At 37.0% G+C, this 27,281-nt stretch overlaps 2 protein-coding genes across 2 annotated transcripts; both read right to left on the bottom strand.

Moving 5' to 3' along the window:
* Positions 1-361: 361 nt before the first annotated feature.
* On the bottom strand, positions 362-15,254 carry LOC121331054 (lysine-specific demethylase 3A-like). Its single transcript, XM_041278197.1, is given in 20 exon segments — positions 362-1,045; positions 2,707-2,841; positions 3,388-3,564; positions 3,813-3,952; positions 4,376-4,495; positions 4,615-4,745; positions 5,082-5,172; positions 5,855-6,026; positions 6,337-6,579; positions 6,840-7,015; positions 7,819-8,005; positions 8,287-8,417; positions 8,573-8,668; positions 9,095-9,220; positions 9,223-9,246; positions 9,781-9,995; positions 10,340-10,544; positions 13,065-13,684; positions 14,015-14,154; positions 14,282-15,254. Coding segments are annotated over 20 exon segments (3,342 nt in total). The 5' UTR covers positions 14,417-15,254; the 3' UTR covers positions 362-967.
* Positions 15,255-18,792: 3,538 nt separating this feature from the next.
* Positions 18,793-23,979, bottom strand: LOC121331060 (lysine-specific demethylase 3A-like). Its single transcript, XM_041278210.1, has 5 exons — positions 23,255-23,979; positions 20,412-20,564; positions 19,854-19,961; positions 19,563-19,704; positions 18,793-19,348 (listed from the first exon to the last, which is right to left on the bottom strand). Exons 1-5 carry the CDS (start codon positions 23,408-23,410, stop codon positions 19,149-19,151), a joined length of 759 nt encoding a protein of 252 aa, XP_041134144.1. The 5' UTR covers positions 23,411-23,979; the 3' UTR covers positions 18,793-19,148.
* Between the last annotated feature and the right edge of the window lie 3,302 nt (positions 23,980-27,281).

Raw genomic sequence — 27,281 nt, 5'->3', positions numbered from 1 at the left:
AATTGACACACAATTATATTAAGACTACACCTGATAATTGTCTAAGATTAAATGCGGCAAAACTCCCCTTAATTAAATAGCAATAAAACCAGTGATTTGTGTAATTTCTTTTTATATTATGTATACTCTTAATATGCTGTATGTCTACAGTATATGATTCTCTGTGTTTGTACAGTACTTTGAGACGCATGCATTTGGGTACTTTATAAAATTATTATATTATTAATTCTGATAATAAGTTGTGAAGAAATAGGCTCTATTAGCCCTATCAATTACAGCTCAAGATTTGCACATACATGCATGTAGGTTAAATATGGAAGAAAAACAAAGTATTGACTGGAAAAATAGCTTGAAACAAATGTTCTTAAAGTAAGTTTAATCTGAAGATGCAGCTCAGTAGATCACAGTGACCTATATTCTCATCCTTACAAACACTTGGGCTGAGAAATGTCAATAACCTGGTAACGGTGACGAAAAGGAAATTTTTTTTTTTTTTTTAAATTACACAACAGCTATACATTTGTCACACCCATAATTAAATCAATTACACAAGAGAAATATTTCAAATTCCTTAAAGATTTACTTCAACATTACAAAATAAAAGCCAATCAATTTGATCCCAAGTTCTGGCTTAAAAATGATTGCACAGTACTTAACATTTTTAAATAATTCAGTAATAGGAAGAAAAAAAAAATAACCAGGCCCCCCCTGCATTAAAAGATAAACAAGTGAAAATAAAGATGAATGTTTTCTTAGGATCAAACAAATAAATGCACAATGTGTAACAACAAACCATTTAATTGTGGTTCTGATCCATACATTCTTTGCAACACCAAAATTTACAATAAATAAAAACCAGTAACAAAATACCCAGTTGTGTTAACTTAGTAAATCACATTTATAACTGTCAGTATAATACAACCACACTATTTTCTTTATTCAAAGTTAATTCCTGTAGGAAACCTTCTTATGGCTTTATGCTTGATTCATGTGTTTTCAGCATTCCAAGCACATCTTTCACAGCATGGAAAATAACATTCTTTACCTGGAAAAAAAGAAAAGTAGAACATGTGTGTCGGTACTCAAACTAGTTAAACTGTATTTTAAAATAAGTGTGTTATCCCTTCCCTGAAATGGACAACGTTGAGGTCACGATGAACAGGGATGCAGAATACTCATGCACAGGTTAAGTGCAGAAAAGGATTTGGTAGGGCCCCACAAAAGGTATGTGAATTTCATTCTTCTGTCAGCACAAGAGGTCAGGCTCAGTTGCCTTGTTTGTATGCATATCCCAAAATAGGATTGACGCTACCCTGGTCAGGAATCAATTCCCAAATCCTCTACATATATCCTGCATGTAAATCTGTTCGGAGCTGGAGTCGGGTTGGGGTTTTAATCAGACTGAAGTGCATTCACATCCCCCAGTAAAGAACAAACTCATACAAACTAAATTGGCAGTGTTTTTCTCATTCAAATCTAAGATGCACTCTTGTCACTGTAGTTTACATTAAAGAACACATGCTTTAAACATATCCCATGATCCACTGTGAATTAATAAACACTACATACAGTGCCTATAGAAAGTCTACACTCCCTTTCAAAATGTTCACCTTTTGTTGCCTTATAGCCTGGAATTAAAATGCATTAAAAAAAAAAATGTATCTACACATCCTAACCCACAACTTCCAAGTAAAAAAAAAATTCTACAAATTTGTAGAAAATTAAATTAAAAATAAAAACTGAAATAGCTTCGTTGGATAAGTGTCCGTAGCAATCCTAAATTAGCTCAGGTGTAACCAATCGCCTTCAAAAATCACACACCAAGTTAAGTGGCCTCCACCTGTGTTAAATTGTAGTGATTCACATGATTTCAGGATAAATTTAGCAGTTCCTGTAAGTTCCCTCTGCTGGGTAGTGCATTTCAAAGCAAAGACCCAACTATGAGCACCAAGGTGCTTTCAAAAGAACTCCTGGACACAGTTGTTGAAAAAGGTACAGATCAGGGGATAGGTATAAATAAATATCAGAGGCCTTGAATATCCCTTGGAGCACAGTCAAGACGATTATTAAGAAATGGAGGGTGTATGGCACCACCAAGACCCTGCCTAGATCAGGTCGTCCCTCCAAACTGGAGGGCCGACCAAGAAGGAGACTGATCAGAGAGGCTTGCCCCTTGCAAGAAACCTGAAACTGGGACAGAAGTTCACCTTTCAGCATGACAATGACCCAAAGCACACAGCCAAAGCTACACTGAAGTGGCTAAGGAACAAAAAGGTAAATGTCCTTGAGTGGCCCAGTCAGAGCCCCGACCTAAATCCAACTGAAAATGTGTGGTATGACTTGAAGATTGCTGTCCATCAATGCTCCCCAAGGAACTTGACAGCTTGAACAGTTTTGTAAAGAAGAATGGTCAAATATTGCCAAATCTAGGTGTGCAAAGTTGGTAGAGACCTATCTCAACAGACTAACAGCTGTAATTGCTGCCAAAGGTGCTTCCACCAAGTATTAACTCAGGGGGGTGGAGACTTATCCAATTATGATCTTTCAGTTTTGTATTTTTAATGTATATATTTTTCCCCTTAACAGTGTGGAGTGTGGTGTGTAGATAAGTGGAAAAGGGGGTGTACACTTTCTATAGGCACTGTACATAAGAGGTTAACAATACTGGGATGAATTAGTTTATATTCCTCAATAGATTAACATTACCTGTAGTTTATCTTCATGGTTGGTGTGAGTATTTGAGAGGTATCTGAATTCCTGAGTAAGGCGGAAGCAATGCTTCACATGTTCTGGTGACACAAAATCTTCAGCCACTTTAATACAACTGTATAGGTTATGCACCTGTAAACAAACAAAAGATAAAATATTAATGTATGTAAATATAAATTAACACTAGAACCACGGCAGTCAGTCATTTTGACAGTTTTCAAATTTAAAATTACTCTGCGTGTCGGAGTTATGTGGTTGTCCGTTTCTGACTTTTTTTCCTAAATACATGTATTAAATACCCTGACGGCGTTTGAAAGGCAGGACCGTGAAAATAAGGAAGTTATATCTCGTCTACCTAGAACTACTAAAGGAGTCATTTTGACTGCCTTTTACAATATGTGTTTTTATTTTGAACATAACCTAAATTATTCTATTTTATTTTTATTTATATATATATATATATATATATATATATATATATATATATATATATATATATAATATATATATAGATAGATAGATAGATAGATAGATAGATAGATAGATAGATAGATAGATAGATAGATAGATAGATAGATAGATAGATAGATAGATAGATAGACACACACACAAGCCTGTTGTACTCTTTACTGGACCTTGCAGGCATCAATTCCTTCGTTTTGTACAAGGAATTCTTACTTGATGTGGAGCTCCGGCTGGGATGAAAACTGCATCCCCAAGAAACTGCACAATAGCCCAGCCCTGTACTCCGTATTCCTGGAGTAGCCTTTTCCTCAGGGGCCTGTCCAGATACCAGCTCTGATCATGAATTGGATCGTGGTCTGGTGGGTTCTCATGTCCTTGTTCATCTGCAACCTGAAAAAAACAAAACAAAAACAAAAACACACACCACCACATTATTAAACCACAAGTATTAAGCACCAAGAACCAGCAGTTTTCCTCCCACACCCCCTCAACAGCAATGTCAAATCAATAGGCAAACAAACAAAACCAAAGGAACCAGTGATAAGATCCTTCAAGTGTTCTGTTTAGGAATGTTTCTAGCTGGCTAACAACATCCATTTTTCCGCTTCTGTGTGTTGAACCAATGGAAGAAGATTCACCTTTTTAAGAAGCTGTCGGATTTTAGCAGTGTCCTTTGCAGAGTAAATGTGCCATAGAGCTCCAGGCTTCTCCTTTTCTTCAACCAAACGTTTTATTGTCTGCTCGTCTGCATCTCCATCCTCTATGGTTTGTATCACTGCTGTTAAGGGTGGAAAGGAAAAGTTTACACATAAAACCAGTTAGACACAAGTCATTGGTTTGAAAAAGAATAACACACTTGTACTGAACATGTAGTTGAATTTAGTTAAAAATAACAAGGTATAACACAAAGTACTTTTGTTCACTGCATGTTTGACAAATTAATATTTTCCTTGCATTTCAAACAATGTGCAAAATGAACAAAAATATCAGTTACCTGTGTTCAGAACAAGATCTGCAAAGTTTATTATCAGTAACACACACTTCAGTCATGTTTTAAGCACAGCATTTGACACAGAAATCATATAAATAAGAAAATTACTGGGCTTCAAATTACAAAACCCAAAGTGACCATCAGAAGTATGTTTAACTTCTGAAGACAATGGACTTGCGCTCTTGTAGAAGCACATTTTCAAAGCCTTACCTTTCTCCTGATCGGCTTCTCCTTTAGGGATTCCCACATATACCATAACATTAGCAGCATCAGATATGTCCAAATGGAGATTTGTTGTCCCATACTTCCTGTCCTCATCCGTTATCAGGCCTGATAAAATAAAAATAAAAAATTCTATATAGCCTCAGTTTAAGACAGCTTTAAGACAAACCGCTCCAGTTACCTTTGTGCAGCATTCTGAATATTTCACAGAAGTCAACACAACTCACCATATGCATTGTACATCTTTGGTCCCAAATCAGGTCGAACAAAATAATCAGGAAGTCTTGATGCCAGGTTCAGTTTGCCTACTCGTCTGGTGTATTCTGGAAGTGGTATATTGTTCATTAGATCATCAAATCTGGAACATAAAACCCAAAAGCAACATTTAGCTTATTATGATTATTTACACAAAGTTTTGTTTTTGTTTTTTTGTTCTTTAAAAATCTAATAGTTTGCTCCTCCTCAGATTCATTACATATTTCTACTGCCAGAGGGAACCAAAGCATCAGAAATTCAGTTAAGTACAGCAATATGTAATGAAAATGCTACAACAATTAAATGTGTTTTAATGAGAGTTTGTGCTTATTTATATTATTCTATACTGCTCATCATGATCAACAGATATGTTGTGCATTTCTTACAGTTTGGTAACATCACCACTAGCGTGTATCCCAGAGCCTGAGCAGCCACTCACCGCGTCGGCATCATGTCCCTGAAATCCTGTCCTGGGGGCCAGTCTTTCAGCTTCAGGACCATTGACTCTCCCTCCTTTGTTTTAAGTCGCTCTACGGGAGGAAACTATTCGATTAACAAGGGGAAAGGCTTTCCTCAAACCAGAACTTTTAAAAGCATCTGGTACAATTTCCTCACTTCTGGATTTTCTTTGTTTGTAAATACTCTTGTTGCAAAAAGCCATTATCCCCTTATGCATGCAATAACTTTATTACTGCTGCACCCCAAAGCACTTCTGCATTATTATTATTATTATTATTATTACTATTATTACAATTATTATTAGCAGATGCCCTTATCCAGGGTGACTTACAGTTGTGTACAAAAAATATCCTCAAAAAAAATCAAGCAGGTTAGTTAGACATGATCTCCCTTTCCTAAAACCATGCTGACTGTCTCCCTGGATACTGTTACCATTAATTTTCCATTTTGGATCATCTTATAGTTTCCATAAGTTTACATATAATACAAATCAGGCTTATTGGTCTGTAGTTACCTGGTTTGGTTTTGATTCCCTTTTTGTGGATCGATATTACGTTTGCAAAAAAATAAATACAACTTAATGGTACCAAGTCAAGGATTGATATTCCACTCATCTGTATGTATTCAAGGTAAAACTTATAGGAATGTAAGAAATCAAGTAGCCATAAGGTCTGTTTCATTTTACGATATATTTTATTACGCGTCACATGGATGTGTGAACAGCAGTATTGCAAATAAATGTAAAAGCCTTACTTGATAAATCTTCAAAGCCATTCCAGAAGTCCCCCACCGTGGTTCCAGATATAATTTCATTGGTGCGGCAGTTCACCAGCTCCACTTCCTGCTCGCCAAACTCCTTTCTGAACGACTCCGGCTTCCACAGGTCTGAGTTCAGAATCTTGTGCATTCCAGACACCATTACAGGCTGAATGAACATTAAAAGCAGTTCAGAGACCAGGAAAGAAAATAAATAAATACATAATATATAAGACAAATATTGACAACGGTATGATTACCTTTTTTGTTTGTTTTATAAAATACATTTTATTATCTATTTTACTGAAAAAAAAAACAGAAAAACAAAAAACCATAACATTTAATTGTAAATTGTTTCTTGGCATCATTAACATCGGAGAACTAACCTCTCTTAAAAGTGTTCCACAGGACAAAGTGGCTCAAGTGAGTAGCACATTCTTCTACAACACAAAAGCCCTGGTTACAAATTGACAGCTCACCTGCCCCTGCTTCCAGCATTCCCTGAAAATGTTCCAGTTATTCTTGTGTGTCGGGTCCTGGAGACACAGCAGACGATTGTCACAGAGCCAGCTGTGCGGCACCTCCTGGCTCAGCACTGTGCTCTGTCTCACAGCCTCCTTCACATCCACTCTTCTGGAGGAGTCACTGGGAACTTTACTTTGGACTATTGAAGCAAAGATGTCATCAAGGATTTTTGGTCTGCTCTTCTGTCCACTGTCAGTCTGGGGCAAAGCATTTTTTACAAAGCATGCATTAGAACATTGACAGTTTTGTAAATGCAACATTGTGTTACAGAGCGTATGGTATTCACTGAACTACCCAAATGCTACTAGAGTGAAGACCACGTGCCACAAAAAAAAAGCTGCGTTAAAAACACATTTAATAGCAACAAAAAAGTGAAATATTTGTATGCTGTACCAAAGTATAATGAAACCGACATTCTAACAAAGAACATAATCAAAACTGCAAAATGCCCAGGTACCTGTCCTCCATTCAATAAGCTGCGCAGGCTGCCTGTATTACTGTTGGTCACTGGTGTTAAAACCAGACTGTTAAAGGTCTGAAGGGTGGAACCAGGCTTGGCAAGAAAACAATTGAGAGATGGAAATAAACTGCTTGCTTTGCTTTCATTCTTTACTGTTGAGGCGAGAACTTTATCTGTAAAAGTAAAAGAAAAAAATAAATAATAAAATCAGAGCATATGGAGGGGCTTTTCAAACGATTACAAGTGGCAGTTCTAAACCCCAACCATAAATTTATAGTCCATTAAAAGCATACTTCAACAACCTTAGCATTTATTCATGTCTAAGTAAGCTTGATGAGATTTTGGGATCAATAAGCTACTAACAACCAAACGAGCAAGATGGGCCGAATGGCCTCCTCTCGTTTGTAAACTTTCTTATGTTCTTAAATGTTTTTTGTTCTAAGTTTGTATTTAAGCAGTACTTAGACCCGTTACGAAACAGTCAATGACAAGGATTTGTATGCCTCACTCACATTTCCTTAAGAATCCAAAAGATCACTGAAAAATTGCACATTCCCACCACCCCCCACTTTGTTTTTCCTCATGCATCACTGACAGAATACTGAATTTGAGGCTTTGGCAGCTAATTGTGCCTCCAATATATGCTTATATAAGCTTAAAACCAGATATATGAAATAATGTAAAAATTTAAAAAAAAAAAAAAAAAACACAGAATCGGTATGGAATGTAAAAAAAATGTGATTTGGACACAAAAATAGATCTGCATTTTGGATTTGGTAAGAAGCTTCCTATTTTTAAGGTAGCTATATTGTTGTTACTTGCAAAAGTATTTGCTCCCCTTACAGATTTCAATCAAATGTGGCTAGAACAGGGACATCCAAAAAGGTGCTGACTTCATTTTCTTTGCAGTGGAATCAGCGTCATTTTTGTTTTGTTTTGTCCCTTCATGGTTAACCAGTTCACAGCAAAAACACACCTTTATTTTCTTTGTTTACACTCGGATTTGCAAATTCCGTTATCCAGCTGAAAGGGTTTTGGTGCAGGATGCTGCTTGCTGGGTTTGTTGCTGTGTCAGTTGTCTTGGTTGAAGTGCTAGGGACCAAGTCACTGGGCTGCTTGTGAAATAAAGGCCTCAATGAGAGACTTATGGCAGCGATTACATTCTAGGGGACAAAAAGGAAAAAACATGTTTGACTCAAAAAACTAAAATAAAAATATAAACATGCATTTACTCTGTTTACACTTGGCAAATGTAACACACTAGTACCTTTTCTCAGGTTACACCAGCAAAGCTTGGAAGTGTTAATGCAGCCAAATTCAAGCTGATGACATGCAGTCAGTGCTGGCTGAACTTCATTATTCTACATAACATTAATTGCTTAGTCCAGCTGATTCAGTTTGATGGATTGAGTTAATACATTACTTCCTGAACTGAATTCAATACCTGCTGTTTCTGCTCTTCCTTTACAGCTGGTTTTGGACTGGTTTTGCTGTGTCTGTTTGAACAGGGACAGTTTGCTTTGATTCCCCATTTTCCTCTCACAGAATGAACAATGTCACCAACATCATACAGCGCTGCAATACAAGACGACCGATTACAAATTCACACATATTTAAAACATGCAAACTAAACCCGATAACTAGATTATTGTGTAGGTATTTTTTTCTGTATATACTTTCTACACTGCAAAAGATGGTATGCTGCTTTCAGACTAGCACACAAACTGTACCTGTTCCAGGAATGATCTGCGTTGGCATCAAGTTATCAGGTTCATGCAGCTGCCCCTTCACACACCTCATCCAAGAGAAAACATCTGCTCTCGTATCTGTTCAAAAACACAAAAATGGACATGACCTGTATTAGTGCATGGAAGCCAGGATCAATTCTCCGCAATTAGTATTAAAATGTCCCTCACATCACAATTACAATGAACGTTAAATATGTAGTATGAATGACATGCAGTGTTGGTTCATTTACCAAAGAGGACTGCACATGCTTAGCTTTCCCCACAGTTTGGCGGGTGTATGGATCAGGTTGCCAAGTCATGATATCGGTGCTACGTTTTTGGAATCACAAGGGTCCTTCAAGAGCTATCCAGATGCAGTTCTGGGATCAATTAGATGTTAAGAACCGGAAGAGAATTATTTTGGCCTTCTCCAATAGCTAACAGTACAACAGGTAACATACATACTCTTCTATGGTCATAATAATTGCCATTGTTTAACGTGAATTACTCAGGCATGCTTCCTACCATCTGAGTTGTTGCTCTTTTTTATCCTGAAGCAGTCTGGACACACTCCAAAGCCACACTTTGGACAAACCCAGTGGATATTGAAGAGAGTGGTGTCACAGACATCACACATGTCCCGTACACCCTGACTGCACGCTTCCAAACAATTTCCTCTGAAAAGAGCAAATGGGGGGGGGGGGAGGGGGGGGGGGGGGGACATGACAGACAGATATTTAAAAAACATACCAGGTAAAAATAAATACATAAGTGAGAGCTAATGTTTACAACAAGGGCAAGTGTTCCAAGACTTTGATTTGAAATTATTACTTTATATGCACCGTCTTTGTCAAAAGATACTTTTGGATTTTATATTTGCCAGGTAGGAGATCTAATACCTTAACAAAATGGGCAAAAATGGTGGTGAATTGTTTTACTACTTCTGCTGTAGCTGTACTACTGTATGCATGTATTGAGGCTTCAAAACTCCACCTGCCTGGATAGAAAGAAGATGCAGTGCATAACAGTTTGAGTCTTAACTTAATTAGGAAAACAAATGGAACGAAAAACTCAGTTCGCTTGCATCCCAAATCTGTGTTTGGAGAACAAATTTCAAATTTCATCAGATTTCCACAGCAATGAAAAACCCTGGATGACAAAAAGGATCTACAGTAAAGAAGAAAGTGTCAACTAAACTTATTAATACTTACTATATGGCTCTATTGAAGCCATAATTTCTTTCTCTTGCATGACCAGCTGACAAAATTGATCCCCAATGTTGGCCAATATATACTTGGAAGTTTCCAAATCCAGTCCTTTCACACGGCTAGGCTGAGGCATCCAGAGGCTGAGTGCTTTAGAGTCATACTTGTCTGGGGTCAAAAAACCATCCTCCCGCAGAACACCATGCTTAGTGAACTGCAGCCTGCAAAAAAATGAACAAATAGCAATGAGTTAATAAATAAATAAGTAAACACAGGATTAAAAATATCAAAAGTGTTCTAAATGCTTAAGGAGCTGAATACAGCTGAAAAAGACAAGAAAACCCAATACTGTAGAATGAACCTGGAGTGATTACAGTGCACTGGGGCCTCAAATTAATAGGACTTAAATATGTAAATAAGCTCACAAAATACACAAGTAATTATCGCTGCAAATGTTGACAGACATTAGAAAAGATTAATTTAAAAAAAAACAACAACAATACTCTACATTCTCTGCCCCAATGCTGCTCAACAGGTATGTCAATGTTGTCAAAAAATAATCTACCTTCTGAAATGGAAGAACCTGCAGAAGACAGAACCATCCTCATCACTGCGGCTTTTCTTGCGGTAGTTGACCAGACGGCATTCTCTACACTTATGAAGCTGAGGAGCGATGCTATTGCAGGAAGCATCCTGAAGAAAGCACTCTCCAGATCTCTGCAGTCTCTTCACTTCCTCAGCATCGTTCAAAATCGATTTAGAGGCCTTTGCTATAGGAGGAAAAGGTTCATTTGTGATTTTTCATTACAAGCATTTCGCTTATTTATTGCATAATCTATTACCTCTAACTAATGAATGAAGGAACTAACTCAGATGAACAAAGGAAGTGCAATTACGTCTCCATTACATGGCTCCAGACCGCAACAAAAATATTTTTTTGGGGGGTGGGGGTGGTGGTTGGCGCCTGTAACATAAAAATACTGTATATTGCTAGATTCTGGGAACATGATCGGGTAAGCACAATAAAAAACGCAGTTCGTGTTGTTGACTTACTAGCCCACCATACTGTGCAGTACAGCTTGGATATCATTGGGGAGTGGAGGGGTCAAAACATGACAGAAGAATGTTTACAGCCAAGAAAAAAACAAGAAATCACTGTAAATCTGATGTATTTGACTTATAGTTATATTAGAACATTCATTCTGTCTCATGTGTTTAATAAATATGTTTTTACAACATTTACAAATATCAAGAAACAAGTGGATATAAGCAGATACTATTTCATGAACTAGATTTATCAGGTACATTGTTTGTCCTTACTGCTGACCCCAATAAACTTAATCTGGCCCTGCTCAGAGGTATAAAAGCTTAGCCTTACACTCCAAAATAGTCTAATTCTTTCCCAAGCTGTTGCAGCAATTGAGAATTGTGTCTTGACAATTAAAAGTATGAAACAAGCGCCACTAAAAAATAACAAACTCTAGAAGATTTTGCAGCAAGTGGATTCCCAACCAGAGCCAGATCCACAGCAGCAGGGGCAGAGTCATCAGCAATAGATTTACCAGCATTACATTTCAGGCTATTAAACTTAAGGTCCCCCTGACCCATGACATTTTTAAAAATGCCATAGAGACACATACTGAAAAAACAGTTGCAATCACAGTTAGGGGGTTTGAGTACACGTTTGTCAACATGATTAAGCTTTCCACTGAGGAGGGGGTTTCAGGAGGACCCCAAATTATTCCGTTTTTAAATTTTCTGCCATGATGCATGGCCTGATGATCTTGTGGACTTTGGTGATGAACAGTTAAAGTTTTACTGAATTGGTATTGAGACCTTTTAGCAAGAAATACATGCAATGTCAGGGGCGTGCAATTCGTATCGTCCGACAACCAGGACAACAAGATTTGTTTGAGGGACAACAAATTTTGCCGTTATAATTAGCCTGTTAGACAAGTAGTTTTTTTATTTATTTATTTATTTATCCTATGTTCCTTCTGTTGCTAGAAAGACACTCTGGGTATATTTATAGAGTCACGCATTTTTCTGAAAACTGAATTCAGTAAGTGTTTACGTCCTACCCCAATCACTTCTTATTGGCTAGCTGTGGAAGAAGCTGACTTTCTATTGGTTACAAAGAAACCCAGAAATGACTACCTGAGAGCTTCTGGCAACGCACAAACTAACCTTTTAAACTTAAGGTATTACTGGTATTCATGTTTTTTGTAAATTAGCAAATAAATGATATTGTTTTAACACATGAATCTAACATTTTAATGCAGCAATCTAGTAAAGTCACAAAAAAAATAAAAATAACCACACCATAGTCACTAAGGTATTAGTGGATTATAAAAAATTGTTGTGTGATTTTAAACTAACAGGAGCTTAGTAGCAATAAGCAGCATATAATGTGTGTACTTGTTGGGATGTTTAAAAAAAAAAAATAAAAAATAAAAAGAAGTGTGACATTTACTGTTTAGAAGCATTTCAAGACAAACTTTCCCTGGCAAAAAATGCAATGATTTTTTCCCCCAATTTTTGTGTTGCTAACCTAGTTTGCTATTAACGATATTTACATTTTTTTATTATTATTATTTAAAACGCTATATTAAAAAAAAACATGAAGATTGACAAATACAGTATGTTTACAATGATAGAAATAAAATGCTTATATTAGTATGTGTACAATATAGTACTATTTTAAAATAAAATAGACTGTAATGGCAATCTGTTTATGTATTAATTCATTTGTGGAATTATTTTTCACTGAGAGTAGTGCAGGTATGTTGCCCTTCCCCCCTCCTAAAAAAAAAAAAAAAAAAAAAAAGCCCTCAGGGTATGAAACCAGGATCACTCTGCTGCAGCAGTGTTCCACTTAGCCATCATGGGATAAGATGTTAGATGAGGATAAATAGTTGTAAAATGTTGCACATGGTTTAAAAAAAAAAGTATAATAAACAAAAGAAAAAAACATATTTTGTCTTTGCAGAATTTGATGAGACAACAAACCAGTGAGTACAAACATTACATTTTTGCTTTTTTTATCATTTTAGTATTTTTCTTGCATTTTAATCAGTTGAATATGGACGCAAACAGCTTGCTCTTAAAGTGGCGCCCCACAATTGAATTTGCCGGCCACAACGTTTGGCCTAAGAGCCACTGCCTGGAGCCCTGCACTATATCCCTATCTCATGGAAGTTTGTTTGGTTTGTAGTGAAACTATACCTTCTGAAAATAACACATGAATATAAGTTAAGGGACAACAAATAAAAAATGTTGTAAAAACCAACCGTTAATGCCAGCAGGACTGCCACTCTCAAGCAAAGCCTTTAGTACATCTTTGTCATCCTCCTCCTCCGACTTTTGCCTTAGCTCCCATTGATTGTCCAGAGTTTTCCCATTTAAGTGATTCCAGGAGCTCTCTTTATCACCACACGCAGGGGGGCGTGTAACGTTTCTGTCTTCAATATTACAAAGCTGGCGCGCATTCGGTACAGTGCTTTGATTACATTGCTCCTGGTTTGCAGGACACCCCACTGCTTGTTCAGTACGTTTAGAAGATGTACCATTCAGAAGATTTGGGTATCCTGTTTGTTTCTGCGCATGACAACTTGTTTCAAACAATTTTCTCAGCTCCAGGGATGGTGGAGGGGCCATCTCCACTTTAGAGTTACTGAGGTTGAAACTGTGGTTCACATGGCTTGCTTGTATGGTCAGGAAGCTGCCTGTGTTTGACTGTATTTGCTGCAGCTTCTTACTGGTAGCTTGTTGTGTGAAAAACGAGGTAAATGCTGCTTCAACTGGATTCTGTGTTTTGCTGAACTCCGTTCGAAACAAAGAGTTTGGTTGTAATCCTCTGCTGGGTTCACACATATCCTTTAGAAAATGATTTTCATTCTGGGGTGCAGCTCTGTAAAATAAAAATATAATATCCACATAAAGCAATTTTACATGTTAATTTAACTTCTGCAGTAAATGGTTTAACAGAAGTACTAAATAAAAGTAATACAAAAGAAATTTTTTTTTGATTTTTCACAAACATTTTAACCAGGTTGTCTTCATCCACAGATTCTTTTATCTTGATATTTTCATACAATATGTTTTCATAAAACATATCACGAGATTGACAAATGTGAAATTATTTGATCATATTGAAAACACAATACTAATATTTAAATGTAATCAACTTGATATACATGTTAATGTATGTATTGTCTCCACTATTACAAAGACCACATACCCTGGAGGAGTTTCCACTTGGATGCTGGGAGGCGAGTGTGCTGGCAGGGGTGTTTGTTGCAATCTTTCTTTTGTTCCAGGAGTTGAAGCAGTGCTTCCCAGTAGTACCCCGCTGACATGAGAAGGAATTGATGGCATGGTCTACAGTATTATCAAAAAATATACATGGTATGGATTAGTATTAGGAATGCATCCCCAAAAAATCAATGAATACTAGGTTAGTTATACCCCTTAGAAGGAGATGAAACAGACAAATATTACTACCTACCACTTGCTGATTTAGAAGACAGAATGCCTTTAATTTCTCATGAACTCCAGTCTGTGCCTCCACAGGTCTAGGCTGCTCCTTCATAAACATGGACCTGTCGTTGTCTCCATTGTATGCTGCTGTGGGAAAACCCATTGCTCTTTCATTTGAGTCTTTGGTTTCAGCCTTAGTAGACTGGGTTTGTCTTTCTGTCGAGAACTCGCAGCAAAATCTTCCTTTTTTTGCTTCAAGGTCAGTTACATTTTTACTAGACCTCCTTTTCCCACTGGCGGTTTCTGCTGAAATATTAAAATATGTAACATATTGTTTATTGATAAAGCCATAAACATATGGGTGTATATATAATGTTGTAATTGGGATATGCAAATGTCAGCATTACAAGAGCAAATCAAATTGTGAGAAAGTCGGATCAGCGTGGCCAGCGCTTTTGCCTTTATTTTATAGTACGACCTTACAATATGCAACACTTTAAATAGAAAAAGTGTCCCAGGAGTAAAGACTATGTTGTGTGGGACTCACTTTACTCCAGTGAATTAAGTACAAAACAAAGGATGCAAAATAACAGTTCAGGTTAAATGTTGTTTTGTTTATTCCTGAAATAAATAGGGCATAAAAGTTGACACCTCATTTTACTTATTTTAATTCCTTGCCATTTCTTCACGGTAAACAGTGGCCATAGACCTGTTGCCATGAAGTAATGACATGAGGTTTACTTGGGCCTTTGTGTAGCTGAACAAGCAAACCAAAAATTGAAATATAACTTTAAACACTTCAAATAAAACAAACATGAAGATGGCGTTGTACAATGAAGGAGGGAATTTATAACAGATTCCACATAACAGATCGTTGCACAAAAAATATACAACATATACAATCTACTTAAAAATCATTAAGCAGCACAATGCATTTGACCCAGATGGCCTTCCATAGAGATCACTATGTATGCATGTGCATAATGTGGCTTGTTTACTTTTTGCTCTATAAAACTTTTAAATAGAGGCTCAGGAGCTGCTGTTTTGATCCTTACACACACACACATTATATATATTCTCTCGTACCTGATTCTCAGCTGCCATCTTTAAGCATTATAGAAACTCAGTACACTGCAGTAAGTAAACAGTTTTTAAACAGTCTATATTAAATCTACTTGGTGTTATTTTGCAAGCAGTCACTTTAGATTAAAAAATAAATAAATAAATAGAAAAATGGAGCGCTGGTTGAAAAGAAAAGCACCTTGCACTGATGAGTCAGCTGATTCTTCTGCTGCAGGCAAAAAAAGTTTGCCAGAGCCGTTAAACGAAAACAATGCAGGATGTACAACACAAACAAATGATAGCAGTGAAGGGAAAGGAAAAAAATATACATATTTGCCAGACTGGCTGAAGATTTACCCATGGCTGGATAACTGTGAAATGAGCTGTTCAGTCTGCAGTCTCTATGCAACTTTGCTAGCCACTGCTATAAAACGTCTACATTAAGACATTCTAGTGGCAGTACACACAACATAGCTTTGAAAAAGGCAACGGCAAAAGCAATGGACAGTGCTGTCTCACAGTGATGAACAGCTGTTAGGTCTCCAGAAAGCTGCCTATTTTACAGCAACACCAGTGTGAATAATAATGCAGTAATATATATATATATATATATATATATATATATATATATATATATATATATATATATACACACACACACACACACACAATATCCCTGTAGCATAGGCTGTATGGGAGATATATTGGCTACAGCACAGGGGTGAAATCCCCCTAGCACACAAATTTATTTCAAGCCCTTTATGGTTTGTAGAAGTATTCACGCCCCTGCAAAGTTTTCACATCTTGTTCGCACCTGAGCGTACTCCACAACGCTTTCAAATTAGACTTTACATGTAGAATCTACACAAACTACTCCACATTGATAAAGTTAAAAAATGCATATAGAATATAAATAAGTAAGACTTACAGAGAAAAACAGATTAAATCTCAGTTGCACAAGTATTCAACCCCTTTGCTACTGCAGCACTAAATCAGTTCAGGTGCAAATTATTTGTTGAAAGGTCACAAAATTAGTGAAACGGTGGTTTAAGTTGTAGATAATTTATCTTGGTTATATAAAGACTTTAAAGCTGCAACTCACATAGTAAAACAACAAAGCAACCACAAAGACCAAGAAGCTTTCAAAACAAGTCAGGGATAAAGTGGTAGGCACAGAGTAGGAGAAGGGTACAAGAAAATGTCAAAACACGCCGATTATCCCATTCAGCACAGTGAAGTCCACCATTAAGAAGTGGAAGATGCATCATATCACTCAGACACTATCTAGATCAGGTCGCCCTCCCAAACTGAGCAGCTGGGCAAGCAGGAAACTGGTTCAGGATGTCACTCTGAAGCCAGCAATGACCTTGAGAGATCTGCAAAGTTCTGTGCAAGATGGGAGTCAGTGTTCACACATCAACAATAAGCCGGTCCCTACAACAAAGCTGGCCTGTATAGAAGGGTGGCAAGAAAGAAGCCATTAGTCAAAAAGCCTCATTTTAAGCATGTATGGAGTTTGCGAAAAGGCATGTAGATGATACTGCAGACATGTGGAAAAAGGTTTTGTGGTCAGACGAGACAAAAATTGAACTTTTCGGTCTAATTTCCAAGCATTAAGTCTGGCGCAAGACCAACACTGCACATCACCCAGTCAACACCACCCCAACTGTCACGTATAGTGGTGGCAGCATCATGTTATCGGATGTGTCTCTTCAGCAGAGACTGGGAAGCTTGTCAGGATAGAGGGGAGAATGGATGATGCAAAGTACAGGAGAATCCTTGAGGAAAACCCATTTGACTCAGCCAAGACTCTGAAAATGGGGAGAAAATACACATTTCAGCAGGACAATGACCCGAAGCGCAGAACCATACTGGAGTTATTGACCAAGAAGAGAATTAATGTTCTTGAGTGGCCCAGTCAAAGTCCTGACTTGAACCCAAATGAAAACTTATGTCGAGACTTGAAGACTGCAGTCCATATACGATCCCCAACAAACGTATCAGAACTGGAGCAATTTTCCTGTGAAGAATGGGCAAACAGTTCACCATCCTACTGTGCAAAGCTAGTAGAGACCTCTCCAAAAAGACTCATAGCAGTAATTGCTACAAAAGGTGCTACTACCTAGTACTGACTTAAGGGGCTGAATACTTATACAACCAGTAAATTTAATTTTGTACATTTTCTTTGCAAGTTTTCTTCTGCAAACCACTGTGTTTTGTGTATAAAATATACTAATTTATATATATGTGACATATACACACACACACACCTAACTTCGTAGTCACAACTTTCACAAAGGCTGAACTTTCAGAACACTTCCAATTTTAAAAAAAAGAAATAAATGACTTGAGGTTTTAACAACTGAAAAGAATATGCGTGAGGCCGCATCAATGTACCTTTAACGTTGTAATGATAATAATATAAATAATAATAATAATAATAATAATAATAAAATGTACTGTATTTTAACAGAAGTAATTTGTAGCTGAACTATGGTTGTTCATTAGTGTTAACATTTTAATGTCAAAAAGCAAGGCAAAACATTTAAAATAATCACACAAATCTGGACTAATTTAACTATCATACTAAATTCAGCTTATTTTATATAACATTGCCATATAATCCAAACACAACATGCTTTGAAACAAAAGAAAGGCAAAATCGGTAGATTTAATACATTTAAAACAAAAACAAAAAACGTATTGCCTTAATTTTTTAAAATCAAGAAAACATGAACACTACAATAGGCCTACTTCTGAATTGGCTTATCCAACACAAAATGTAGAGGCCTAAAATGTGTATCCTAGCAACACCCTTATCTACCATACTAGCACTAAAAGAAGAGCACTCTCACACAATCAAGGCAGGAGACTTCAAACTGGGTTCTAATTTGATGCATTGATTCACCAATATATAATCAAAGCACTGGAAATCTAAGGACACAGGATCAATAATCGATGCATCAATTAATTTTTGCACCCCTAATAATTTTATATATATATATATATATATATATATATATATATATATATATATATATATATATATATACACACACACACACACACACACACACACACACACACACACACACATACTTATATACACACAATACATGTGTGTGTGAGTGTAACATCCTCGTTTTGTTTCGTTAAATTTACGTTATGTGTTCTCCTTTAAGGTAATGCTTAGTCGTTTTTACAGGACAATTTTTGAATGCACTTACAAGATGCAAAACCGATTCCTGAAGTTAAAGTTCGTTTCGTCCCAATTGCAAGACATTCCAAGGTTTGACTAACTCTTTTTATTGATAATATATATTAGATATAATATATATATATATATATATATATATATATATATATTATATATTATCATTATCAAGAACATTATCTTGTTAATCAATTCTCAAATACAGTTTATTTTGTCTTACAATTACATCAGTGGTATAGATGAACTATATGAATAAACTGGTGCATATTTTTGACTGTGCTATCAATTTCAGCCCCTTTTGGTCAATCAATTGGATCAGTGATTTTATCTCAATTTATTACAGGAATACAGTATGTTGCTTGGGATAGGTTCTGTTGTGTGTCCTGTTTTATATTTCTATTTTTGAACCATCAGTTTTATGTTTCTGTATCCACAACCTCCACAAACCCTCCAAGTCACAGATATTTTATGCTTTGCTATTTTTAATTTTTTCACATTTAACATTCGTACAAGCCTTATTGTATCGGTCACATGTTATATACACCAACACCTTACAACAGTGAGTTTCTGTTATTTAAAATAAACCATCTTTCAAAAAAACACTATCATGCTGGCAGAGCTATTTGTGTTTATTTTTCTTAAGTAACAGGCTTCTGGATAATAAATATATTCCACATTTCACAATCAGCTTTACCTGTTCGTTTTGGACCTGCAAAGTCTGAGTATATTGATCTTGGTGCTTAACGGTTGCATAGCACCACTGGCTTGAAGACTCCATACAGTAGACCTTTACTTTATAGCCAGTTAAGTTTAGAGTTCCTAAAATAAAAGGAAATAAAAATAAATCATAAGATGAAACATCTCCATAGTACACAAACACAATGCTGCCAGGAAAATGTTTCCAAACAGGTTTTTAGTCAACTGATTAAAAATCAATTGCGTTCACCCACAATTGTGTAGATCTTTAAAGACATCTTTAATCTTGGGTTACTCGCAAAAAAGCTTTCACTGAGGAACTGAGCTCTTTCCCTACCTTCCAACAGCAGCTGCACATAGGAATGTTTCCTTTGCCAGGCTTCAACCTCTTTCTGAAGTTCTTGCAAGTCCTTAACCGAAATTAGTGAGCAATCAAAATCCTGTAAATGTTTCCTGGACACCAGGTTGCAGTCACATTCCTGAATGCATTGGAACAGATACAATAATGTATTGTAACTTGAAGGCTGGCTGCAAATATAACAATATCATTTTCTAGGGCTTCAAATCATTGGAAAAAAAAATAACAAAAAACATGGTGTCTTGAATTCATGTGCCACACCATCTTTACCTGAACTGACTGCAAGGTCCCTTGAGATACAAAGCATCTTTCCTTAAATAAGAGGTATTCCACAAGAATTAGGACCACTCCAGCCTTGTCCACCAAAGGTCTAAATAGCTGAAAAAGAAGATGCACGGGCGTATAACCATATCCTGCTGTATATATAAAAAAAACTGCTTTATATTTTAAAGAACAAAAGCATCACCACCAGCACTGACAGACCTATCTATGTAGAAATGTCATATTTAAATGACAACACCCGCAACTGAATCTGATAGTTTGAAGAGACAGCTGTGCAGTAAATAAAGTATTTATCCAAAAGCACTTAGTCCAAAAGCTCACATGACCACAATATAGCAGCCATATTAGCTCAAAGGTCAAGGCAGATACTTAAAAAGAGTTTATATAACCCTGGACATTAGGTTTTTGAAATATAAAATAACAAAAAGTTTTTCTTTGGAATGTAAAGATTTATTTATTTATTTTAAACCAAGTCAAAAACAGCCATGTAATAATCCTACAGATCTTACTCCAGTGGTCCAAATGAATAATATTTAGTGCTCATACCACGGCTGGCCATTGCACATCTGTAGCACTTCCAGGCCATTTCCGTGCAGCGAAAGTCAGAGAGTGTTCCACGAGAAAAATCTTCATCGGAGGCTCGTAAACTCGAATCCATCTTCTGTTTTCCAGTTTCTCATGGTCAAATTCCACAAACACCTGCATAGGAAAAAGGGTGTGCATACAGTACTCTGAGTATACACTGTATATGTATTTCCATTTTAGAAGTGCGTGCTGTATAAAGTTATAAACGAGGAAGGGCTTCTAATTTTAACTTCAAACAAAAAAAAACCTGAAAATCAATCTGTGTCTCTATGTACACTGAACAAAAATATAAACGCAACATGGAACAATTTCAAAGATCTTACCGAGTTACAGTTCATATTTCATCAGACCATAATCTATGGATTTCATACGACTGGGAATACAGATATGCATCAGTTGCTCACAGATACCTTAAAATAAAAAAATAAAAAAAGGTAGGGGCGTGGATCAGAAAACCAGTTAATATCTGGTGTGACCACCATTTGCCTCATGCAGCGCAACACATCTCCTTCGCATAGAGTTGATCAGGCTGTTGATTGTGGCCTGTGGAATGTTGATCCACTCCTCTTCAATGGCTGTGTGAAGTTGCTGGATATTGGCGGGAACTGGAACATGCTGTCGTACACGTCAATCCAGAGCATCCCAAACATGCTCAATGGGTGACATGTCTGGTGAGTATGCAGGCCATGGAAGAACTGGGACACTTTCAGCTTCCAGGAATTGTGTACAGATCCAGGACACATGGGACCGTGCATTATCATGCTGAAACATGAGGTGATGGCGGTGGATGAATGGTACGACAATGGGCCTGAGGATCTCGTCACGGTATCTCTGTGCATTCAAATTGCCATCAATAAAATGCAATTGTGTTCGTTGTCCGTAGCTTATGCCTGCCCATACTATAACCCCACCGCCACCATGGGGCACTCTATTCACAACGTTGACATCAGCAAACCGCTCGCCCACATGACACCATACACGCTGTCTGCCATCTGCCCGGTACAGTTGAAACTGGGATTCATCTGTGAAGAGCACACTGCTCCAGCATGCAAGTGGCCATCGAAGGTGAGCATTTGCCCACTGAAGTCGGTTACGACGCCGAACTGCAGTCAGGTCAAGACCCTGGTGAGGAAGACGAGCATGCAGATGAGCTTCTCTGAGACGGTTTCTGACAGTTTGTGCCGAAATCCTTCGGTTGTGCAAACCCACAGTTTCATCGGCTGTCCGGGTGGCTGGTCTCAGACGATCCCGCAGGTGAAGAAGCTGGATGTGGAGGTCCTGGGCTGGCATGGTTACACGTGGTCTGCGGTTGTGAGGCCGGTTGGACGTACTGCCAAATTCTCTAAAACGACGTTGGAGGCGGCTTATGGTAGAGAAATGAACATTCAATTCTCTGGCAACAGCTCTGGTGGACATTCCTGCAGTCAGCATGCCAATTGCACGCTCCCTCAAAACTTGAGACATCTGTGGCATTTGTTGTGTGACAAAACTGCACATTGTAGAGTGGCCTTTTATTGCCCCCAGTACAAGGTGCACCTATGTAATGATCATGCTGTTTAATCAGCTCCTTGATATGCCACACCTGTCAGGTGGATGGGTTATCTTGGCAAAGGGATGTAAACAAATTTGTGCACAAAATTTGAGAGAAATAAGCTTTTTGTGCATATGGAAAATTTCTGGGATCTTTTATTTCAGCTCATGAAACATGGGGCCAACACTTTTCTTTAATGTAATGGTTGCGTTTATATTTTTGTTCAGTGTAGAATTCATCAACAAAAGAAAGTTATGTCTCAGCCAAAGATGGTGCATGAACCTGATCCTTCTGCAAATTGTGACCATAAGGTCACTGTCTGAGTATACACCTGCATTTAGAAATCCATCAAAAACAGTGTTTCTTGGCCATATTCCCTAATAACGTTTGTAATAGCCATCTTACAAGTAAAATTAGATAGAAAACAGTGACTTGTGTAACTACAGTGTTTGCCACATTGCTCAAATATATTTTAATACCCATCATACCAGTAAGAATTTGCAAAATACTATTCTGTTTTTTTTTTTTTTTTTTTTTTTTGGCATTTGCCCACTGCAGACTGTATTAATAACAGTATTTTTCCAAAAAAATGTATACAAAACAGTGTATTTCACAATTACTGATCGATTAAAAGAGGTGCCTACCAAAACACAGTAACACAGTAAATAAAGCAGACACTACTGTTGGAGTCTCTAGTGTCTGTCAGAGTAAGTTGCAGGCAATCATTTCAGTCATCCAGGTCTTCCTTTTAGTACGACCCCGGTTTAAGTTCGCTTAGTTAGAGCAGCTGTTATATGCTTGATTTTTTTTTTTTTTTTAAATGTATCTTACTGCTGTTGGTATTATTTTTAAATCAGAGAAGAATGTTTCTTTAAAAAATGTGGCCACATATTACATCAATAGCATACATATGCACCGGTAGCCAATCAACATATTAAAATTCATAGCAATACAGAGTAAATATAAATATTGTATAAATGTGAAGATAGTAACACGGGTTATTCACAAATGTCAGTGTTAGCATACGTTTCTAAAATTCTCCGGTTTGTTGTGATAGTTTTTTTTTTTTTTTTTCCTAGATTTCTATTGTCCAACAAATTATTCCGTAGCTGTAAAACAGGTGGCTTGGCGCCTTTCCAGGAAAGTAATGTAATATTTACCTGTTTTTTTTTTTTCTTCTGCATTCTCTGTAATTAATATATAACTACATTCTATGTATGAGAGAGAGAGGTATTGTAATAAAAAATAATGTATACCAAAAAAAGAAACTTACTTTCAGATCTTGGTCTGAAGCATCCTTGTGAGAAACTGCTCTTATTTTTCCAGACTTCCATTGCCATTTAGTTATTTCCTCAACTTTTAGGTTGACATCTCCAGTAACACAGAGAAATCCTTTCCCGACCAGAATCTGACGTGCTTTGTTGCACATCTTGCTTGACTTGCACTGGCTGCAGCCGTCCTAGAACGTACCGCACTTCAACATAAATTTTATTAGCATACCATTCGCAACTATTTCCAGTTGTGTTCATTAATTCAAGCCAAATTCAATTCTGAAAAACGTTTTGTTTTACTATCTCGACTCAATTCCCTTCACTTATTCTTCTAATTCCGTTTTTAATTCGATTTCTTCTTTGTTGTACAGACCTCGTCGTACCGAGTATGCCTACCAGTATTTCAGAAAACTACATTAAACAACATTTTTTTAAACAAAAATTATCACATTAAAATAAAAAATATATATATATATATTTTACTTTGCATTCCTTGAGTTAGTCGATATTTCTTCCTGGGACGAACGGTGCTACACCGGTATAAAATAAATACACACAGTAATTTTTACATTTCCAAATTTAGTGTTAGCTAAAACCTGAATAAATCCTTTATTTTAAATTTGGTGATAATCTAAGTTATTATACTTTTGCAATTAAATCTAACTTTCGCTTTTTCCTTCATTCACAAACAGACCTCATTCACTTTGTATTTCACTCCCGCAGTGCTGCAGGCAGTTGCCTGCTGTATACATCGTACCTGCCCACTCTGATAGCGATTGGTTACTATATTGGAAGGGGCCGGTCTCTGAGCTTTATCTGTAAAGCGATTGGTTATCTTTAATTTTGCATTCCAACCCTGGACCAGTTCACGTCGTACAGCGATAATTTGCATTGAATTAATGCGCTGCGCGTGCATGTTGCTTCATCACGTTCATTTGGCGCAAAGTAGACCTTTTCAGACACCGCAGCAAGAGTGCTATTGAATGGAAAATAATTAACACAATATTTTAAACAGACATATGCAAATATAGTGTTGCACAAGAGTTAAATTTGTCGATATATCTGCTTTAAAAAAAACGTTGTTAATAACCGCGTGCAAGTGGAAGGTTCCTTTGTTGTGGTGCGGGGTGTGATACGGTTTGCATACGTGCAGTTCTCGGCGTACTTCGAGAGATGGGGCGTGGCAGTGGGGGAGAACAGAGGGTTGGTTTTAGTGCAGCGACTGCCGGTTGGTTGTTATGGAGTTTGCGTTTTTTTCATTTTTTTGGTGATGCCGCACTCAGTTATTGACATGTTAATGTTTTTTCTGTTTGTTTTGTGGTTATTATTATTATTATTATTATTATTATTATTATAGCTCGCAAATCATAAACATAACGCAAATTTGATGGAAGCAGACTAGAGGCTTATACCCTGAACTAATTAATACATCATACATTATTTGGAAGAGGTTTCTTAGAAAGTGGTTTCTTAGAAATCTATATAGCAAAAAAAAAAAAAAAAAAAAAAAAAATTAGATTAAACCTCACAGAAAAGATATCTAATGTGTCTGTTTTCTGCATCCCCCATACTTGTGATATCAAGTGATATCAGGTATTTTTAGCTGCCAATGAAAAGTGCTTGCTTCTGCATCCCTGTTAGGAGAATAGGTATGCTCATACTACTACTGTACTATGGTGTTTGAATTGCTCTTCATCAGAAAACACGGCTTGTTTGCCATCCATTTTAATTATACCCCCATATTTAGTTTTAGCTGCAGACATTCATCCTTCATAGCCTTTCTTAAAGCCATATAATAAAAGTATGCTAGCAACACACGTACACCCCTGCCACAACTGCAAATGGAACATCCAAGCTGCCAGTAGGCCTGTCATGAAGGAGATCAATATGCCCTAAAAATGATCACAGTATTTTGTCATTATCTGAAAATGTGGTTCTCTTGCCAGTGGGGAATAACATATAAAATATTACATTGGACATTCTTGATATTACATTGGACATTCTTGATTTATTTGATTGGTATGCTACCTTAAAGTGATTGTAGGTAACAAAATAATTCAATAAATTCTACACGTTGTGCACTTCCATTCGTTACAAGAAGTGATCAGAGCCCATGCCAAGAAAAGCAAAACCTTTAATCTGCCGCTTGATAGTTCTTTGGACACTTGGTAAAACACAATCCGAGGGTAGTTCTTTGGACACTTGGTAAAACACAATCCGAGGGTAGTTCTTCGGACATTTGGTAAAACACAATCCGAGGGTAGTTCTTTGGACACTTGGTAAAACACAATCCGAGGGTAGTTCTTCGGACATTTGGTAAAACACAATCTGGGGGTAGTTCTTTGGACACTTGGTAAAACACAATCCAAGGGTAGTTCTTTGCAGGGTTGTCTCCATTCTCTCTTGCATCATTATTAAACAACGTCAGGCTGATTAGTCAGACCACAGTCCACTCATGATGATTCACTGCCCATCGCTGAGCTTTACTATCCGATAGTGTTTAGTAATGGTGTAAAAGATCATTGTCATGTGTATCTGTTCTGGATAGCTCACTCACTGCCTGCACTCAATGTCTGAGTTATTATACATATTAACTGATGTCTTTCAGATGTCACAATCCTCTGAGGATATTGTCTTCCACAGTTGGTCAACCATCACTTTCAACCATATAGACCAGCCAGTAGTTGTCGTCTAGGACATTTTCCATTCCTTACCTTGATTTCTTGATTTCTTATTGTGGACCTGCTACATTTTGAACTAAATAACAACTAACTGCCCTGAGCCTTATTTACTGGATAGAAGATCATGCCATGCTGTATTGGACGTGTCATTACCACTGACAAAGTATGGCTTTACTTAAATCATATTTTATATAACTAATTATTTAAGAATACAAATACAAGATGGTAAAAAATAAATAAATGTATTTGTGTCCTCAGTCGTCAGTACACTCTAAAGAGGGTACTGTGCTTATAATTGTTCTGTACCTTTCAATACCCCAATTCTCCACCAGAGGGAAGTAGAATAATAATAGTCAAGATCAAAGTGGTCTTTTAATCCAGTTTTGCCGGCACTTGTTTAAAACAGTGTATTTTAAAACAAAAAGTTACACTGGATTATGTAAAACTTTATATTGCTGCCATAGTTATGCTTTATAATAGGTATGGTGCCACCATAATGTTGATTTAATCCAGGTCCAGGTGTTTGTTCCAACCACATTCTTAATTGTTTAATTGGACTAGATAATCTCCAACTGGCTCCTAAAACAGTTAAATATCTTATTAAACCTGTTTAATAACCTGGTATAGAATGGCCCCCCAAAGACCAAGCTGTCCATCCCTGACACCTGTATTTTTTTGGTTCCCTTGTAAATCAGAGATTGATAACTCCTCTAGACCAGAGGTCTTCAATCCTGTTCTTGGACGGACTGTATCCCTCCTGATTTTTGTTCCAACTGTATCCTAAATTAGTTAATTGGACCAATTAACTTCTAATATGCACTTAATTGGTCTAATTAAATCATTTAGGCTATAACTGCAACAAAAACCAGGAGGGACACCGGTCCTCCAGAACCAGGATGGGAGACCCCTGCTCTAGACCAGGCTGTGCTACAACCATGCTCTTAACTGTTTAGTTCAGGGATGGCCAAAGTTGACCATTCCATGCCTGGTCTACGTTTTAACCCTGTTCTACATTGTTTAATTGAACCAATTAAATCTCCATCCAGACGCTGAAGTAGTTAATTATATATTTGTACCTGTTAAACCTGGAGAGGAATGACCCTGCAGGGCTGTGATTGGACACCCCTGGTTTAGTTAAAAATCTCCAGCTAGGCCCTAAAGCAGTGAATGATCTCAGTAACCCAGTTAACCCTGCTGAACAATCGAGTGAGTTGCGCACGACTGTTGTTAACAAACTTGTTCTTAAGTGACAAATAAACAGGTCTGATTCTACTTTTATTTGAGATCTTGAGACCTTGAAGGATAATTCAGCTGAACACATATTTTTTTGCACTTACGTAAATATGGC

This window comes from Polyodon spathula, chromosome 2 (genome assembly GCF_017654505.1).
Source record: "Polyodon spathula isolate WHYD16114869_AA chromosome 2, ASM1765450v1, whole genome shotgun sequence".
Classification (NCBI taxonomy): Eukaryota; Metazoa; Chordata; class Actinopteri; order Acipenseriformes; family Polyodontidae; genus Polyodon; species Polyodon spathula.
Note: the sequence above shows the minus strand (reverse complement) of the source record. Positions and strands in the feature narration are given on the sequence as shown.

What these genes read in the sequence shown, in the direction of transcription:
- LOC121331060 (XM_041278210.1), bottom strand. Translation starts at nt 23,410, where the DNA reads ATGTGCAACAAAGCACGTCAGATTCTGGTCGGGAAAGGATTTCTCTGT. An exon ending in CTTCAGACCAAGATCTGAAA is followed by an intron (nt 20,565 to 23,254) that starts GTAAGTTTCTTT and finishes TTTCCTATGCAG; the next exon opens with GTGTTTGTGGAATTTGACCA. An exon ending in ATGTGCAATGGCCAGCCGTG is followed by an intron (nt 19,962 to 20,411) that starts GTATGAGCACTA and finishes CTTCTTTTTCAG; the next exon opens with CTATTTAGACCTTTGGTGGA.